The sequence below is a fragment of the Ceratotherium simum genome, chromosome 31, assembly GCF_057802395.1.
Source record: "Ceratotherium simum simum isolate JZ-2026a chromosome 31, ASM5780239v1, whole genome shotgun sequence".
Lineage (NCBI taxonomy): Eukaryota > Metazoa > Chordata > Mammalia > Perissodactyla > Rhinocerotidae > Ceratotherium > Ceratotherium simum.
Window position 1 is genome coordinate 24,105,047 of NC_141930.1, and position 19,184 is coordinate 24,124,230.

General features: G+C 38.6%; 1 protein-coding gene across 4 annotated transcripts in view; it reads left to right on the plus strand.

The window, feature by feature from the left end:
• The window catches only part of LOC101406061 (aspartyl/asparaginyl beta-hydroxylase), a 218,922-nt gene that overhangs the window by 54,613 nt on the left and 145,125 nt on the right, over positions 1 to 19,184 (plus strand). For all 4 annotated transcript variants that reach the window (XM_087420529.1, XM_087420526.1, XM_087420528.1 and 1 more), the window contains 2 exons: positions 12,388 to 12,480; positions 15,359 to 15,433. In XM_087420529.1, coding sequence (XP_087276655.1) covers positions 12,388 to 12,480; positions 15,359 to 15,433 — 168 coding nt within the window. The remainder of the gene's footprint in view (positions 1 to 12,387; positions 12,481 to 15,358; positions 15,434 to 19,184) is intronic.

The following is a 19,184-nucleotide window of genomic DNA, read 5'->3' on the forward strand; positions in this document are numbered from 1 at the left end:
ACGCGCACTTAGCAAAGGGAAGTAACCAGAAAAGAAAGAACTAAACATCATCCCAGGAAATGGTAATGTTCTTCTTTGTGATCGCGGCTAAAGGGCATAGAACATTTGGTATTGCTCTGGTTGGCGAAGATGTGTCAGTTAGCCATTGAATGTATGTATTTGTTGGTGCTCAGCAAGTAAATTCTATGAAATTTAAGTATACTGTCTCCTGCTTCTAAATTAAAAAAAAATATGTAATAAAAATGTGATGTAATAACTTTTATTTTTATTAATTTATTGATCATGTATCCAGATAAATGTATATGTATAATATGAATTGTAATGAGTTTATTAATATATTGGATACTGTCACTGGAGTTAAATAAGAATATTAAGATTTTAAATAGTATTTATATGCAGAGTGACTTACAACTTGCAGGTTTGATAAATACTCAGGTAGGTAGGAGGTGATCTACTTTGTCCTCAGTTTTCTTCCTACTGCTTCCTGCTTTTCTGATCCTCTTTCTTCTTCACCTACCATTTTCCTCCTGCACTTCCTTTCTCCTTCCCTTTCCCCTTCCCCTCCCCCAGCTCTTCAGAGGGCACCTCCTCAGGCTCTTGTGACATCCCCTGCATTCCTCCCTCCCCTGCATTCCTCTCCCCAGTCCCTCCTTCCTCAGGCTCTTACCTATTCAACTTTTCCTTCTCCTCCTATCTCTCTCTGTTTGAGTCTCTCCTTCCCAGTCTTACAATCTCTTTTACCTCCTTCATTTCTCCATGCCTCCTCACTTCTTGCCCCTCCTCAACTACCCCTCCCTTTCCTACCAAGAGCTCTCCCCCACCTTCTCCTGTCACCTAATGGATACTTCGTGTCTACTGTGTGTAGGATACGCTGTTGTGAGAACTCTGGATATAGTCATGAATAAAAGAGAATTTTATTTAGAAGAACAATTTTAGAACACTTTATGACGTCTTTACAGACTCAGAATAGTTAGAGAAAGGCTTTAATTACTTCAAATTAGGATATACTTTCATTTTATATCACATGGTTTTCAAATATTTTGGTGGAATGGCATATATTTTTCATATTTGATTGTATCATAATTGTTTACCATTTCTAAGGGGTTACAAATTTGAGATCTAACTAGACATCAGAATTTATCCATCAGAAAACATTTAATAAAATGAAATTTCAGTAAGAATACGTTTCTACAAATGGTTTGTACTCTTCTGTGCATGAAGTCTTAAATCTCTAATTGGGACTACTGGTAAAATTGAGTTATTGAATTTGAGAAGAGCAAGCTGGTATATTGTAACAGAATCAAAAGTGCTGCCACAAAGGCTTTATTTTTTTAAATAATTCTTCAACTTTTTCTATGAAGAGCTTAGAAACAGATTTGGGCCTCATGAAAAATATTTCAAGTCAGAAATGAGTAAGTATTAAGTGCAAATGTTTCTAAAAGTATTGTGCACCTTTTTCTTAAATGCTAGCACCTTTTACTGCGTAAAATCAAACACTTAGACATTTAGTTGACAAAAATTCCCACTGACATAATAGAATTACACAGCAAGGGGGAAATCCTAGAGAATATCTAATCTAATTTCTCTCTCTAATCCAGTCCTATTATTTTATTGTTTAAAAACCGAGGCCCAAAGGAATTGTAAACACTGGTAACTTGGGGTTTCATTTGTTGATTAGTCAGGATTTTGTTGTTTGCATAGATTACAGGAACATAGTAAACCAAAAAGGAATTTTGTGACTTATTTGAGTGGTAGATACAGGGGCACTGGCTTCAAGTGAATAGATCTCTGTAATCAGAGCTCTGTTTCTTCCTAGCTCTCTTCTCAGATCTTGGCTCTGCTGTTTTCTACTGGATTTTGTTCTATATGGAGGTGTTACCACTTAATGAAGAAGACAGTCCTCAGCAGGCCCCGGACACATCCTTCTAGTTTAGCAGTATTAATGCAAAGAGGCAGTTTTCTGGGATGGCTCTGGGAGAAGTGTCCCTGGGTGAATTCTGACTGGCTGGTTGGGCCTAGTGACCATTCCTCTAGTTGGGGATGGCTTGTCTTCCCAGGCTGGCTCCTGTGCACAAAGCTTTGGGTGGGGGTGAATGGGTCCTAGTCAAACCACATCAGATGTTTCCTGCGGGCAGGAGGGCTTCTGGGAGGAGAAGAGGAAGGCTCTGACTGAGAACTGGACGGAACAAGAAGCAAACTATATCCACCGCACACATACAAGTTACAACATTTAAAAACTATATCCTGATGTTAGATCTTGCTGCTAAGATAAATGGATTGGTTTTTTAATTTATGTACGACATTTAAAGTGTTAATTTTTGTACAGATGATTTTTTTTTCCCACTTGCAAAAGGGCAGAGAATTATAATTAGATTTACTGAGGACATTCTAGTAATTTTTACCTTAATTCTTGAAGGACAATGGTTATGGGCATAAAGTACATAAATGCTAAATTCTAAGAAAATGAGCAAAAAAATTTTTAGAATAAACTAATCAGCATAAGCATATAAACGTCTGTTGGTATTTAGTAAAGCACTTGGAAATACTTTAGTTCTATCATTTAGGTTTTCCTTTGAATGTCAGCTCAAGAATTGAAACATCTCTACTAAAACATTTAAAAATACTTCACGAGCTCTTGTGAACTGGGAGTTGATTTATTTTCTTTCTTCCTTTTTCTTTCTTTTCCTTCCCTTTTCTTCAGTAAATAAAGGCTTCACCTGAATTTTATTGAAGTCGAGGTCACACTTTACCCAACTGCTTGGCACTTATTATTCAATTAAAAAACTTAGTGCAAGATAAGCTTTTGGTCGTGATTAATGCATTACAATTATGTTTGCATTCGCTGTTTTACTTGCTTTTTTATTCAGTGTATAGTTATTTCTGTATTCTGCTTCCAATTGTTATCTAAGGATAATTAAAACCAGAAAGGTTCCCCTTCTTAAATAAGTAAGCTAAAAACAGAGACAAACATTTTATGATACAGAGTAGTTGGGAGTCAGAAGTCCTGAAAGTGTGAATTAAATACTTAAGAATGTAAGTTTATTTTGTTGTATCACTAACAAATTATTTATTTAAATTGCGCTGAGATGATACTTAGAATTCTAAAAAATGACATTATTGATGTATTTTTCCTTAAATTATGTATGATAGCATCTCACATGTGAGTAGCACAGTCATCACAGAGATGGTCAGTTTTGCAAAAATATTTGAGAGCCTATCAGATTTCCAAGAATCTTTTTTTATCCTTTAATATTCAAATTACTTTCTTTTAATGCGGTTTATCATCGATTTTTTTTCTTCATTTCTTGTGATGTGTAACTTCTATGTTTCATTTGTTAATGGCTTTGTGTATGAATTTTAGTTGTTTCTAACATTGGTTGTAATCAACCTTTTGAAATATTATTATTTTTTTTTAGAGGATTTTCATTTTTACCTTATGGGTGATATGCATTGTGTCCTCTCAACATTTCACAGTGAGGGAGAGACTGGTAAAGAAATTAACATAAATCAGTCAGCATGAACGCTTGAGTTAATCCAGGGGGATTAATTCTATAAGTGATTGTTCTTAAGAGGATATCTTATAGTGTTATGGCCTGCTTAGCCATACACTCTTGTAACTTCAGAGGTTCTCATAGTGATTACTTGGATAATAAGGACTTCCTGTATATATGTCCTTTAAAAAACAAAGAAAGGTAGTAAACAAGTGTGATTTTTAAGTTTAAATGTTTTAAATTAACTGGAACGTCATTTTGCATGAAATGGGTGTGATGACTTAAGCTACATCTCCTGACTTTGGTTCGTTTTTCTTGTGTCTTTCACTGTTCCTTCTCCTGTTAATGCCCATCATGTTACTGCCCACTAATGCCCAGTAACAATTCTCCATGTTGATTACTCAGATTATTTCACCATACAATGCATCTCTGAAATACCAGCTTTCCTCCTTTGTAAATTGAAGATAACACCATTTGCTCGAGGTGGTTTTGAGAACTAGCTGGTATTACATATCCACAAGCAGCTGGCACATTGTTGGCACTCGTTGATACCAAAACTCTTAATCTCAAGTGTCCCCAGTGATGTGCAGCAAGCCAGTCACTGAGACATCAGTACTTGGAGATGGAGAAAGGTTTATTTGAATTCATCAAGATGAGAAGGTGGGAGCATAGGTCTCAAATCTGCCTTAACAAGAGAAGAGAGCAGGGGCTTTTATAGAGCTCAGGGGCTTCGGAGGAGGAGTTTTGGAGAAACAAAGGAGTAATCCGTGTTTTTTTCACTCCTGACAAGCCCCTGGGCAGTCTGGCTTCTGGGTGTCAGCTGCAGCTGGGGGCTGGTTACCTGATTATCTTGTTAACTTCCTTGAAGGCATTCTCTTTCTTCTGTAATCTGTAAAACATGCTCATAATTCCTTGTGACCCTTGAGTTACCCCTCAGATTAAACAAGAAAACAGCAAATTGACAAGATTAACTTCTTTCCGTAACAGGGTTGAAATATTCAAGATTATTGCATATTTACAGTAACCCTCAGGTACCCGCTTCATCATGTTTCCCTTTCCTTTGGTAAGATAATGGTAATAATCATAGCAAGGTGTTTTAGTCAGGTGTTAAAAATTTTGAAACACTGAGGTTGTAATTCCTACTCTTTGTTTTGTCAACAGGTTGTGAGACAAATACCTTCCTCGTTTATCCTTTGTAACTAATATATCTTTGTGAAATGGGTTTACTGGGTCCTGATTTGTTCTACTGAGATAATTGAGAGTGCAAATAAAAGTAATTATAAAGGTTACATATGTGTAAAGCCATAAGAATGCATAGTTATTTAAAGGATACTGCTACAACATGAACACACAAGATATGAAATGTAGAGGCTAGAAAAAAGTTATGAAGTAATAAACTATAGTCTTAAGTATGTGGTACAGTTAAGAAATTTCATAAACAACCTAGTTGTCGAAAACTTATTTATATGTTTTCTTTGTACTCAGAACATGTTTTTCTGCAGAAACAATTTTGTGATCTTTAGAGATTTTCTACTCCAGTCCACAAAAAACCTATTTAATCCCTAATGTCTAGTTCTGCAAGTCTCAGTGTAACTATGTTTCTTTAGACAAAGGGATTCATCATTTTTCCTCAGAGTATTAGGAACATATTTAGTTTTATTTCTAAGTGTTCTCCAGAATTCTTTTGGTTAAATATGTGAATCCGTTCAAATTAGCTTATATGGTTAAAAAAAACATTGATTGGCTCACATCATTGTAAAGGCCAGGGGTAGCTGTGATTTTTTTTCCTTTGGTTATGCTGGATCTAGGTGCTCCAACAGTGCTCTGAACCTCTCGTTCCATCCCTGGACTTTCTGGGATGCTGGCTTCCTTCTGAGGCAGCCTGTCCCAGGTTAAGTGTCATGTGCTCATATTTACCCCTAATCCTTATGGAGTAGGGTAGGGGGAGTGAAGTTGTGATTGGCAAGACCTGTGTCATGTGAGTGCCTACCCTTAAAACTGTGGGGTGAGGGAAAAGCAGTTCCTCAACAGAAAAATCAGTGTGCTTTTACCAGAAGAAGGGGGAATACGTGCAGAGGGGGCTACACAGTGACTATTTATAGCCTGTGCTTCATGTGCACCAATGCAGGCAGCGTCTGGGGTTTGTTTTCCTCATCTCTTTTCCTCACCCCGTTCCTGCTTCTGCCGCTGCCTAAATACGAGGAGTTGAATGGGATGGGCCTAAATGGGTATTTCAGAGTTAGAGCCATGGGGAATAGAGAGAATCCATCCCAACCCTCGGTCGGCAATAATTTTAGACAGATGAAGGAGTGTAAGAGAATATTGCCATATGATAAATATTGCCATTTAGTTATCAGGTCTGTTAGGTTTATTTATGTTGTTAAGCTCTTTCCATTTCCCTCCGATTCTGTCTAAAGAGAAAGTTGTTGTTCTTAGGAAACTGAAGGGTGAGTGTTACGTCGCAGACCCTTAAGAGTTCTTCTCATGAAAATCTTATTTGGGGGAATCTGAAAAAGTCCTCAGTAACAGCATTCAGTGTCATGTCCTTGCTCCTCTGTTTGCCTGAGGGTAAAACTGCATGAGCTAGATGTTGATTACCGGTTTGGATATCAGTTTACATAGGAATCAGTTTCTACAAAAGCTTCAATTTTATAAGCCCTACAGAGCAGAAGTCATCTATTTTCCTTTTCTTTACTCCTCATTTCATGCCTCGTTTGATTTCACTTCATGTATGTGTTTATGACTTTATTAGCATTCATACATCATAGAGGTCTGTCTGTCATTTACTTCTTTCTTGCCTCAAACGTTAGTTCTCTTGTATCCTAAGAGATTAGAGGAAGACCTATAACTTAAAGCTTCTGTGTTATTTTTGATAATTATATACCCACCTGCTGTGTCATCTCTATTTCCCATTTATTGATTCATTCAACAAATATTTGGAGTATCTGCAGCTTACCGGGGTCTCCTAGGCTGCGGGGATACAAGTGATCAAGATGGCTCCAGTCCTTCCAGTGAAATGCTGTGAGATAAATAAGGAGATGAGGAAGAAAGTAATGAAACTGGAGCTATTGCTGGTACTGCCCACTGTCCCCTCTGCCCGGGATATGCTCCCACTCCGTGTGGTGGGCCACCTTCTGTCTCCTGCAGGATCCAGCAGAGTCATCACATCTGCACTCCTGCTTTCTCTGATCCTCCCAGGTGGGTGGACTGCCTGTCTTGCAGTTACTATGCTTATCACTTTGCTTTACCCCTAGCCTTTGCTTTGCTATCAGCTTATGATTTATGTCCAGTACCTATCATAGTAACTGAGAGTGATAGGCATTCAATGTGTGTTTATTGAATGGGGAACACATAGAACACAGATCATTTAAGAATATTTCAGATCTGTATGTACTGTTGAATAGTAATAGAAAGAAGAAAAAAAAATTTTTTTAAAGAAAAACCCAGAAGTTTCTTCAGTAATTGTTTTAACCACCTTGGAAGTTGCCTATAACTGTTTGTGTTGCTGTATGTATGTGTGCAGGGAGCGGGGTTATATTTGTTTCTTTAGAAGAAATAAAGGAAGAAATAAGTTGGCAAGAAAAAATGTATATTTGCTAGGTTTAAATGATCTCATTTAATTCTTAAAACCCTTCTAAGGAGGTACCGTTTTATCTCCTTTCTGTATTTGTGGAAGCCACAGTTGTAGCCGTGGTAATGTGCTCGAGATGAGATTCAAATGGAATTCAAAGGCAGCCCTCCTGCTTCACATGCCTGAGCTCTTACACACCATCTCGTGTTGCAAGAGGTTAAAGTGAGTCCATTCCATTCCAGTCTGTGGAGTCCCTTCATTCGTTCTGAAACTCAGGCTTTTAGGAACCTTTTTGGCAATGTTTAACTCTTTGGAGATTTATGTCCTCCTCTTCCTGAATCTGTCTCTTCATCACTTGGGTTGTGTTAAGATGCTTTGAATCTGGAATGGCTCTCATTGTATATATCTTGGGGTAGCTCTATTAGTCACTGGCAGTCTCAGAATTTTGATAAGTTCTAGGACCGCTGTTGGGATACCTGCTAAGATCTGTGTTCGTGATTATACAAGCCAGGAACAACAACGAGATTTAGCATGGTTGGTTGGTGTGCATGCCTTTCTGGTTTGATTTCCCAGAATATTTCTCTAGTTTCGTGTACCTGTTAGGGTATATTGATTTATATTGTTAGACTCTAGATCTTCCTTGACTTACGGTGGGGTTACGTCCTGATAAATTCATATTAAGTTGAAAATATTGTAAGTTGAAAGTGCATTTAATACACCTAGCCTACTAAACATCATAGCTTAGCCTACTCTACCGTAAACGTGCTCAGAACACTTACATTAACCTGCAGTTGGGCAAAATCATCTAACACAAAGCCTATTTTATAATAAAGTGTTGAATTTCTCATGTAATTTATTGAATACTGTATTGAAAGTGAAAACAGAATGGTTGTCTGGGTACAGAATGGTTGTACGTGTGTTAGTTGTTCACCCTCGTGACCGTGTGGCTGACGGGGAGCTGTGGCTCGCTGTCGCTGCCCAGCATCACGAGAGTGGATTGTACCGCATATCGCTAGCCCAGGAAAACATCAACATTCACAATTCCAAGTATAATTTCTACTGAATGCATATCGCTTTCTCCTTATTGTGAAGTCGAAAAATCTTAAGTCGAACCAGCATAAATTAGGGATGTCTGTTCTTACATTTGAAGCAGTAGCAGTCCTGAGCACTTCTCCTTCATGAATAACAGTAGCTGGAGTAACCTTGGTTGGTAAAATCAAAATTTTCGTCGATCTGTACACCACTGAATTGGTAAACCAAAGATTGATAAACTAATTTTTAGCAATGTCTTAGCTTTTATGGGCTAAGTATATAAAATCCTATGAAGCAAAATACTATTTATAATTCTTACTTGCCCAGATTTTGTTGAGGAACAGTTTGTATGTAAGTCTTATGAAAAGTGTCATTTTCACTCAGAGTAAAGGCCTCGGTGATCTGGTCACCCAGGGCCTTTCCGATGCCCACGCCCTTGCTCGCTCGCCAGCTGCGTTGACCACTGGGCTCTTCCTTGCTCCCAGCACCCTCTCCGCTGGGGAATGTTGAACTTGCTGTTCCAGAGCCTTACCAGGAGCACTCTTCCCCTCTGTAACTCGCATGGCCACATCCCTGATTTCCTTCAGGAGTCTGTTCAGATCTTATCAGTGAGTTCCTTTCCTCCTCCATGTGTTGCAAATAGCCCTGCCCCCTTTCCCTAAGGGCCTGGCGCTGCCTGTCCCAGTCTTCCCCATACCATCTTCCCCCATCTGATATACTCTATTTCATGTTTCTTTTCTTTTAATTGTTCCTCTCTATGGGAGGTAGGGGTTTTGTGTGTTGGTTTTCTGTAGAACAGTGCCTTGCATTAGTACATGCTAACTATTTGTTGAATGAATAAATGCAGTATGCAATTTAGTAAGTTTTAAACTATCGCATATTTGTGGGAAGAAAATACACTTATTCTTTCCCATATGGTCAGGTGTAGTTGGGTAGCAGTGAATGAAGTAAGCTAATACTGGTCTAGGGTGATTGTGTCAGATAATCAAATTTGCTATGAATGGTTATTTAAAGTGCTCATTTTCATTTACTTTTTGTAACTTCTTCCATTTTTACTTGAAATTGGAGGAAAAATTATGTATGTTTGAAATGCAAACATAATGTTTTGTGTTTTTTTTTTTAATTTCCTGATTTATCTGATGTGCCCAAAAATCTAAAAAGAAGGTACACTTTCAGAGAATTAATTTATTTTCCAAATCACATAGGGGCTGTTGTGGTTGACTCGAAACATTTATTCAACCCTAGATAATTACTGTCAGGCAATTGTGGTCATCCTGTTCCTCTTGCCAGCTTAGGAATGGAAGTGGATTCTGGTTTTGACTATTAAAACCGGAAGAGAAGACTGTTGGGAGCTTCTAGGAAAGATTTCCTCACGCCTAAGAAAGAAGCAGAGCACCTTTTGCTTCTGGACATCATCTTATCTGGAAGGGGAGCTTGCAGCTGGTGGGGAAACCCTGATTGCCAGCCCGAGGATGAAGCCGTTGCTGAGAGCAAGCCAGCTTTGCCTCCGCACTTCTGGTGAAGTTAGATAATAAATTTCCTTCTTGCTCAAGCCAGTGTGCGTTGGTGTTTGTTATATGCAGCCCCAGGAACATCCAAACCGATACATTCATTTCATCACATAATTCTGAATATTTATTTCAGTGCTATGTCCTTGCCATTGTACCTTATAATAAATCCAATTTGAAAACCATTCTTCTGATTGTGAATTGACCTTATATGCATTCATGTTCCTTGTTTAATTTTTGTTTATGTGTTGCCTGAAATCTTATATGAAACATGGATTTACAAATCACTGTTGTCTGAGGAGCACTTATTCATGGACTAAAATGGATGTGGGTGGCGAAATGTTTTTTGGGAACACCAGAGTAAAAGCTTGTAGGGTTCATTCTTCCATATGGGTCATCAAAGCAATAAGAATTAGTCTAGAGTGTGTTTCTGTTAAGTTTTAGAAAGTTTATAGGGGTTTAGGGAAGGCAATGTGTTAATATGGTCCTTAGCTTCTTTGAAGTTTACAATGTTTATTTTTGTGCTGACTTCTCTGGAAAAGGAGGTATCAATAAATTGACAATTCTGCTGCCACTTTGGACAGAAAAGAAAAGTGCTCAGTATTTTCTCTTGTTATATGCTTTCCCTTTCTCCTGTTGTTTTTCATGTTTTACAATTTCAATTTTAGAAACTAACAACTTCCAGTTGATTTCGAGAAAGCTGACTGTTAGGGGCATTGTATGTCTGAATATTGGTATACTAGTACTTTGCAAACACTTAGCAACAAAATTTATTTTCAAATGAAACTTCTCAAAATCCAGTAAGAATGGGATTTTCAGGCAGTTTAAATCTTTATTATTTGGCAGAAAAATATTTTACTGCTTACTGAACCCACAGTTTGAAAACCTGTTACGTATGGGCTTAGTGAAGAATGACCCTGTAATTTTTCCTCCAAACTGAGGGACTGTTGAAAGGGAAATAATTATACCAGGACAACAGACATGAACTGGCACTGCCCCAGGCAGACCAGGCCTGTGGCGTTGAACTGGTGGGTGCTGGAGCACAGATCGCAATCTCGTAGGTCAGCAGTAGTAGGGAAATAAATGCAAGCCCCTTCCCCCCTTCACAGCACTAAGCCACTCTAGTGCAGCTGAGAAGCCTTGGCCCTACGGAGAATCTCTGCAGCCATTTAAACGAGCAGAGTGGTCACACCGGCGGGTGTATTCAGCCCTTCAGCACATATTGAGCACCTGCTGTGTGCCGGGTTTCCTGAGGTGCAGAGGGTGCAAAGATATGTTAATTGATTCTGAAGATTCTCAAGGTTTGCCCTATTCATTTAGCCAAACATGGCAGTGAGTAGTTCCCTTAACAGTTGAGAGATGTAGGAATGGATTATTTAAATGAAAAAGGGCATAGGGATTTTCCGCCCTGAATTTGGAGTTTGAGCTGTGATGTGTTTTAATAGGCCTTCCTCTCTGGCCCTCCACCCCGTGAAATTGAACTGCATTAGGATTTGTGAATACTGGTGTATGATCTCTTTGGAATCTATCTTATAGTTAGAAGTCACTTTATAGTTAGGTGTAGAACACAGCTGTGTGTGTTGGTGTTTGTTTTACTCGCGCTAGCGTTTTTGAGTAAGTAGTGTTGGAAATAAGTAACGAGAGGATTTATGAGTGATGAAGTGGAGTCCTGTCTCAGTGTCTTTTTAGGATTTGGAAGAGGAGAGGGTGACTTTGTTTTTGTCAATGAGAGAAAAATGAAGAGAGATAGAAAAGAGAATGATAAGGAAAAATATAAAGAATCAAAACAGAAGAGTAAAAGACATTGAAATGAGAATTTTCTGGACAAGAGTATATGTACGTTAAGAGTTGGATAAAGGTGCCAAGATGAGAAAAACGCTTCTCCATTCTGTCTTGACCTTTTCACTCTAGGCTGTTGACATGCACAACACACTCCCTTTAGTGACAACTCTTGGTACCACTCTTGGTGGGGTGGTGAAGAACCCAGGACTTGGTAAATGGAATCGTCAGACTCTTTAACCCAGCCAGTTTAGCTTTCTAAATAGTTATATTTAATTGAGGATATATTTAAATTTTCTACATATAAAATATCAAAGAACTAACTTAGTATAATAGATTTCAGACTCACGTTGACTTTCAAATCAGCTTTCATGGTAGTTTACCCTGATGTCTTATTTTCCTTAAGACATAAAAAACAAAAACCAAAAAAGAACTTTTCTTCATGCCTTTGAGCTCTTATGGAATAATATGATTGCTTAAGTGTTACCTTTAGAAGATTGTAAATAGTGAGTTATGTATTATTTCTTCTCATTTTTAGCTATAATTTTCAAGAAGAGTATATACAAATCAAAATACAGAGTGTGCACAAATAACAGTAGAAAGTTCAAATGCATCTTAGTTGTGTTATTGCTCAATTCAGAGTTCAGGCTTAGGAGTTAATTAGTCACTTATGAACACAAGGAGCTTGAACTCATACTGAACTTCTTTTGGCAAGTTCAGACATGACTTTATATTTTAGCGATTCATGAACATGTAAACAATGACTTAATATTTTAAGTGAAAGGTTAATTTAGATAAGGAGATGTTAAAGGCCCATGTGAAGTTAAAGAGCAAACTATTTCCCTACTTCAGTTTTTAAGCATATCAACATTTTCCTGTAGTATATAGTCTTGGAAACTATAAATTGCGCTATTGATGAAGTGTTTGAGAATGTTATTTTTCCTGGCTTAACATGTCAAAAAAAAAAGAAAAAAAACTTAAGTTAACTTTGTGAATAAAAATGCAGGCCTTAAAGAAAGATCTGCTTCAAAGCCAACAGTCCCGCCAGAAGAGGCTGAGCCATACCCGTGGCTGGAGGATCAGATTCTCGAGGGGCCAGGTAAGCGTTCTCTAATTCTGACTGGATGTGCCTCAGCCTGCCAGGGATCCCAGTTTGCAGTTTGCAGAATCCTGTTTTACCCATAATTTGTTTCACAATGTTTACAGAATGATGAATTACCTTTTCTTCTTCTGAAATTTTATAGTGAACTTAATTTTTTCTAGTACAAATTTACACAGGATAATTTTAATTTTTGAGATCAAGAGTTGAAGGCGCAGATGGTTGCTCCTTGCCTGGGATCACACAGTTAGGAACATCATGGACTAAATGCTGTGTCTTGATTCTACTTCCAGGACTACTGTCCCATATTACATTGAAAGTAAAATTAGACACGTATTGTACACTAGTTTTGTCATCGTTTGTCACATTATTTACTAGAGTTGGTCTACTGGGTTCCCAGTCTTTTTAATATGAGAGTCTCCTTTCTACATCAAAAGACTTCCCAGATAGTCTGTGAAGCCTGTTTTGCATCTACATGAATTCATGGATCAATACAAGTATCTTCTTATCACCCACAGGCCTGTGACCCATAGGATAGAAACTCCTAAAATCTCTTAATAAATTGGTAAATGAAATTTGAATCCATTACTATCATTTCCTTTTTATGCTGTGGTATTTATTACAAAGTACTATGTCATTTCTGTACATTTTTCATTTATTCAGTACTCAAAAATCTGGTTTAATTTTGCCACCTATTGAAAGTGTTAGGTATGACACTGCATATTTACTGGCAACTTAAGTACTGGGTCCACATGGTACTTGGCTGATTTTATCACTGCATACTGATGAGTAATATTTGATTTACCTTCCTTCCTTTTAAGATCAATATGTTGCTGATTTTTTTTTTTTATTTGTTCAAATCATAATCCCAGGAGAATTTACTGTCTCCTGTTCCTGTGGAATTGCCATAGTCATACCACGGCTCTGGAGCAAGACTTGTTTTTAATTTTATAATTTAAATGTGTATTTGTATTTGGAACCTGAAGCTTTACTTTGTACTAAGTACATTTATAATTTAAAAATCTTGTTTTTTAAAACTGGTACCTGCTCTGAAATATTGTTCCATTTGCTTCCACTCTTCCTTTTTTGTTTTTTGTTAATACTACTCTTTGCATATTACTGATAACTTGTCCTCCTAAATCCATCAATTTATTATCAGCTCATATCCTTTTCAACTTTTTGGCCATATTTGTTTTAGTTTAAATGTTGCCTTCTCAACCTTTCTGTTACCTAGTCCTTTAGCTTCTCTCTCTTCTCTGACTACTCACCTATTCTGTAGACATAAGTACATACCTCTCATTAAAACAGAATAAAATAAACTCCCTCTTGGTCCCTACAGTTCTCTCTATCTGCCCTTCAGTCCCTCTCCTTGCTGCACTAACCAGGGTTTTGAAAGAAGAATCTACAGTTGCTTTTTTGCCATATTTTCTACTCAATCTTTAGTTCATCACAGTCTGGCTTCTGCCTCTACCAACCCTCCCCAAAGGAAAAGAGGAGCATCGTAGCATCATGGAAAGATGGAATCGCATGGTGCCCTCACCAAGGTCAAAGCCAGTGCTGTAGCAGAGATTCTGGAGAGGCACGTGAGGGCTGGATTGTGGAGGTCTTGTATTCTGTTCCGAGGAGCTTAGATTTTCATTTGTTCAGGCAAAGGAAGCCAGTGGCGGGTTAAGTGAAGGACCAGAGCCTCACCCCTCTGCTTCTCTTACGTTACTCATGTTATATTCTCTGGGCACTGCTGTCAGCAGGTGGAAAACTGGGAATCCAGTTAGGAATCTATCACAGGCATCGTGAGAGATGATGAGGGAGGAATAGATATCAGCAGACTCTTCTGTAATTATTTGAGAATATATAAAAAACTGGTTTGTGAAATAAAAACATCCATAAAAATAGAAGGTACTTTTTGTGCTTCAGAAATGGTTTTGTAGTGTTATTAGCATAATAGATTCTTAAATTTTTTTTCCTATCTGAAGTTCAAATTAACTTGCTCTGTTTTTGTCATTGAAGATTAGCTCAACAAAATAACTGATGTCGTTGGTATTATTTCATGTGACAGCATTCATGATACTAAGTCTAGTACTGCTTCTATTTACTGAACATAGATTATGTTTATTACACAGAAAATTTATAGTAGTGTCAATGTAATTATAGCTTCTTGTTTGTTGTGTGATGTTGCAATAAACCTGATAACCCAGCAGGCATCACAGTGTTGTCAGAATGTCATTACTAATGTTGTTCACTTTTGTAATTTACGTCTATTTGAGTCTATGGATCTGGCTGCCAGATGGGGTTCTCCAAAGCAGAAAGGATTGTCAGTTATAATGTAAGGTCGACTCATGCTGCCTGCTGACTTCTGGGAGCGGTCAGCCAACCCGGACCATCCCAGCCCTCACCCGAGCTTTGGGGCCCTTTCCCCTAACAGGAAAGACAGAGGCTGACCATATACTTTAATGTCTGTTGACTTCCTCTTCCACATTGTTATCCTTAGTCCCTAGTACTTCCCTTTCTGAAAGTTTTGCTCTTGCCATTTTTTTTTATTCTACCATCACTGTGAATTTTGTTAATTACAAGCTGAAGTAATTTTGCTCTGAGTGAGGTTTCTTTAAAAAAAAAAAACTCTAAACCTGAATTAGTTTTCTTTTTTTAAAATCTTATGGAGAAGTTTTTTTAACACTTATAACTGCTGTCAAAATAAAACCGATTTTAAATATCTATCATATTTGCCAACAGAAAAAAAAGTGGTAAACTGATATGAAAAGGATGGATAGTTGATTAGCCAATTATATTCAGTTGAATGTGTATACATGGATGCCATATTTCATGTTCTACATTAATGTCTAGATTTTTTCTACTTAGTTATGTTTTGTAATTATTTTAGGACCTCAGAATATTGAAGATGAAGTACAAGAACAAGTTCATTCCGTTCTCCATGAAACGGTATACACAGAACCTGGTATGAATTAAAATCTACTGTTTTTTCATGCATTATTAAAATAATGGTTAATTACATAAAATGACTTGGGCATTATTTTAAATAATAATTGAGTGTTTGGGTTTTTTTTTTTAAGTTATTAGAGGACAGGTATTTCTGAAATAGCACTAGACATGTTTTATTTTACCCCACCTTACTGTTAAGGAACTTATTGCATACATATAAGAAAGAAATGGTGGGAATAAATGAGAATAAACAAATCGAGACCAATGATACATCAAGAACAGATGGGAAGAGCAGGGTAGAGGAAAATAGAGCACAACCAAGCAAGCTGTCAGGGGCTGTCTGGGTGCTGTGGTCAGACCTCAAATTTTACTGTGTGCTTTGGTGGTTGCCAAAGCAAAAAGGAGAAACTTTCAATTATGTAGGTCCTGTTACCAGAGAGGAAATAAACATGCTGTCTACTTAGAGAATATAAAGCATTTTCCCAGCTCTTACATCTAAAAAATTTCTTCTATGAAGTTCTATACAGAGAATGTTAAATGATACTCTAGAAACCAACATTTTTAGATTTTATAAGACTGTTTCTTGAAACATCCCTTGATAAAAGCAGAGAGTATAACCCCAAAATATAACTCACAGAGGGATTTTGCAGGGGACAGAGCACTTCGTCTCCTGATACTCCTAATGGTTTGGTGTAAGCTGAAGATAGTTCTGAAGGAAAGATTGTGTTTCTTAAAAACAAAAGGCAGAATTCCCTATCATTTAAATTGGGCTTTAGCAGGTCTCCTAAACCAACTTATTCAGTCTTGGGTGTTGGGGTTAAGTGTGGAGCATCCCACCTGGCTCCATCTGTGCTCGTCTGGGGAGACCAGGTGTGGCTGAGTGGTGGGTTTGTGCCATTGGCTGCTGGGGCTCTAGGAGCCTGTATTCTTTCGTTACCAGCTTCTTCTCAGCTGGGAGAGCTACTTGCCCTGAGTGTATGTCTGCACATATGAACAAGTGCGGACCTTCCCTTCCTGGATCTTCTTTTTTTTTTTTTTTTTTAACTTTGCCTAACACACAGATGATGCAGTCTACATAAAGAACTGATTTCAATATGATGAGCCAAGTGCTGTAATAGTGAAACACAGGATGCTATGTGGGGCTTGCTCAGACTTTGGGGTTTGCAGAAGCTTCTTGGAGAAAATGACATCTTGACTGAGGAGCTGAAGGATGGTGTAGTGCTTTGCTAGGCAGATGTTGTTAGTGACTAGAGTGTTTTAAGCAAAGGGCGTGGCATGTGTGAATGTCCAGAGGCTAAAGAGGATCTGAAAGTAGTTCAGGATGCCTGGCACGTGGAATACGTAGGTAGAGAGGTAGAGAGTGATGAGGAAAAGAGTATTTTTACTTGATTCTTGGAGTAATTGCAGCCATTGAAGGGTGTTGAGGAGTGTTGTGCGTTCTGTCTGCAGCATGAAAAATGAGTTGCAGGGAGTGTGCAGCAGGGAGATCTGATGGGAGGTGGTACTGGTAACCTGAGTGAGGTGGAGATGGTTAGTCAAAGGTGGGGAGAGAGGATAGTGGAAGGACATGGTAGACATTTAGGTGGGTGGGTGTAGGAAGCCAGACAGAAGAGGGAGGAATGAAGTCTAGCGCTGGAGTTTCTTGCCACAGCCTTGGTCTTGGACCTGTTCTCTTCTCTTCTTTATCAAGACTTTCTGCCTAGAAAATCACTTAGGCCATGGCTTTAGATATTATTTGTGTTGCTTCTGAGTGTACACCTGCAGCCCTGGTCTCTCATCTAAGCTCCTGGTTTATGCAGCTGCGTACTTATCTCCATTTGCATGTTTTAGGGTATCTCAGACTTAAAATGTACCTAAAACTGAATTCTTGATTCCTCTCCATATCACAGCTCTCCCCCCACCCCCAAATTTTGCTCTTATTCCAGTCTTTTATGTTTTGGTTAATGGTCTCCCTATCCACTTAGTTGCTTAAGCTAAAAACCTGAGAGTCCCCTCGATTTCTCTCTCCTTGTCTCCCCTCGTATGTAATTCATCAGCGCGTCCTGTCGGCTTTGCCTCCAGCCTGTGTCCTGACTCTGCAGTGTGTCAGCGTCACCATCACCTCTTGCCGTGACCACTGTAGGAGCATCCAGTTGGCTCCCTGTTTCCGTCCTTGCTCCTCTACACCCCGTGTTTGATGTGGCCCAGCCCACTGTGCCTTATCTGGGCCAGTCTGTTTCTCCCTCAGTCACTTTTCTCTAGCCCACTGGCCTTCTCTCTTTTCCATGTAATGGCTAAGCCCATCCCTACCTTGAGGCCTTTGCACCTGTTACATCTTCTGTTGGCGTGTGTGTGTGCGCGCGCGCGCGTGCATGCGTGCGTGCGCACACGCCAGGCCTCACGTCTTGTCAGAGCAAACATGGCCCCCGTGACCACCATCTCTAAAGCAGCCTCTCTGTCCCGATCACTCTGTATTTCATTATTGGGTTCAGGCCCTGCAGCTGCCATTTATTAGCTGTGTGGCTTTAGCAAAGTTTCTCAAGTCCCTGCTTCTCCAACGTAGGATGATTGTACCTCCCTCATAGGGTTGATGTACTGGCTGCAGAGGGCCTGGCAATGCCTTGAGTCCAGTAAGCCCTCAGGAAACTATCTTCTTTATACCAGGCTATCACTGAGAGAGCAGTGGAGACTCACAGATAGTGTACGATGTTTGGTTGGTTTCCCTGCTGAAAACAGACTTTCCACTGAATGGTGATGGCTGAGAGAGCTAAAACCTGCTTATGTAAAAACTATAAACTTGCACTGGGTAAAATGAGAGTAAGGAAAAAGGAATATGGTAAGAAGAAAAAGAGTTGTAAAATTAGTGACAGGAATTAGAATTGGTGATTAGTTTGCTGAGTAGCAGGAAATCTGAAATGAGGAGAAACAGTATAGCAGGCTATGATGAGAAGACAGAAAACAAATAAATACAGTCATATGCTGCGTAATGACGTTTTGGTCAACAACAGACCCCATATACACAGTGGTCCCATGAGATCAGTACCATATAGACTAGGTGTGTAGTAGACTGTACTATCTAGTTTTGTCTAAGTGCACTCTGTGCACTTAGACAAACTTATGTGTTTACATAATGACAAAATTGCCTAACGATGCATTTCTCAGAACGTATCCCTGTCGTTAAGTGACACATGACTGTAGTTTTGACATAAATGGACCTACATAATTCAGTAACACCTGAGAGCATCACTATGCCACAGTGAAAGTAAAGTAACTAAGGAAACCTTCCTGCAGTTTTGAGAGGAATTCTCAAATTCCCAATTTTCTATTGGGAGAATTTTTTTACACCACAGTAACAAGCTAAACCATATTGCAGTGGAATAATGTAGCATGTTCAACATCTACACAAAAAAACCACAACAGTTCAGTATATCATAAAAGCTAGTCTCAGAAGAGAAAATGGGCATCTTTGTGTAACTTAAAGGCTAAAGATAGGAACCTTCAGATGCAAAGTATAATACCAGTGACCTAGCTAGATATGCACGATGACCTAGCATATGGTTTCGATAGGTTGTTGGCTATTCTTTGAAACAGAACATTTGTATGGAGTTATTTAAGACTGTTACATGGAATTTTACGTCAATTCTCAAGGAGAGGTCACAGAGTAACCTTTTCTCTGACCTCGTAAAAATTGAAGAGGGAAATATATTAATAATTATGAGTTCATTTATTCATTCGTTAAATATTTGTTGAGCACTTCCTATGGCTTGGCATGGCCCTAGATGCTGAGC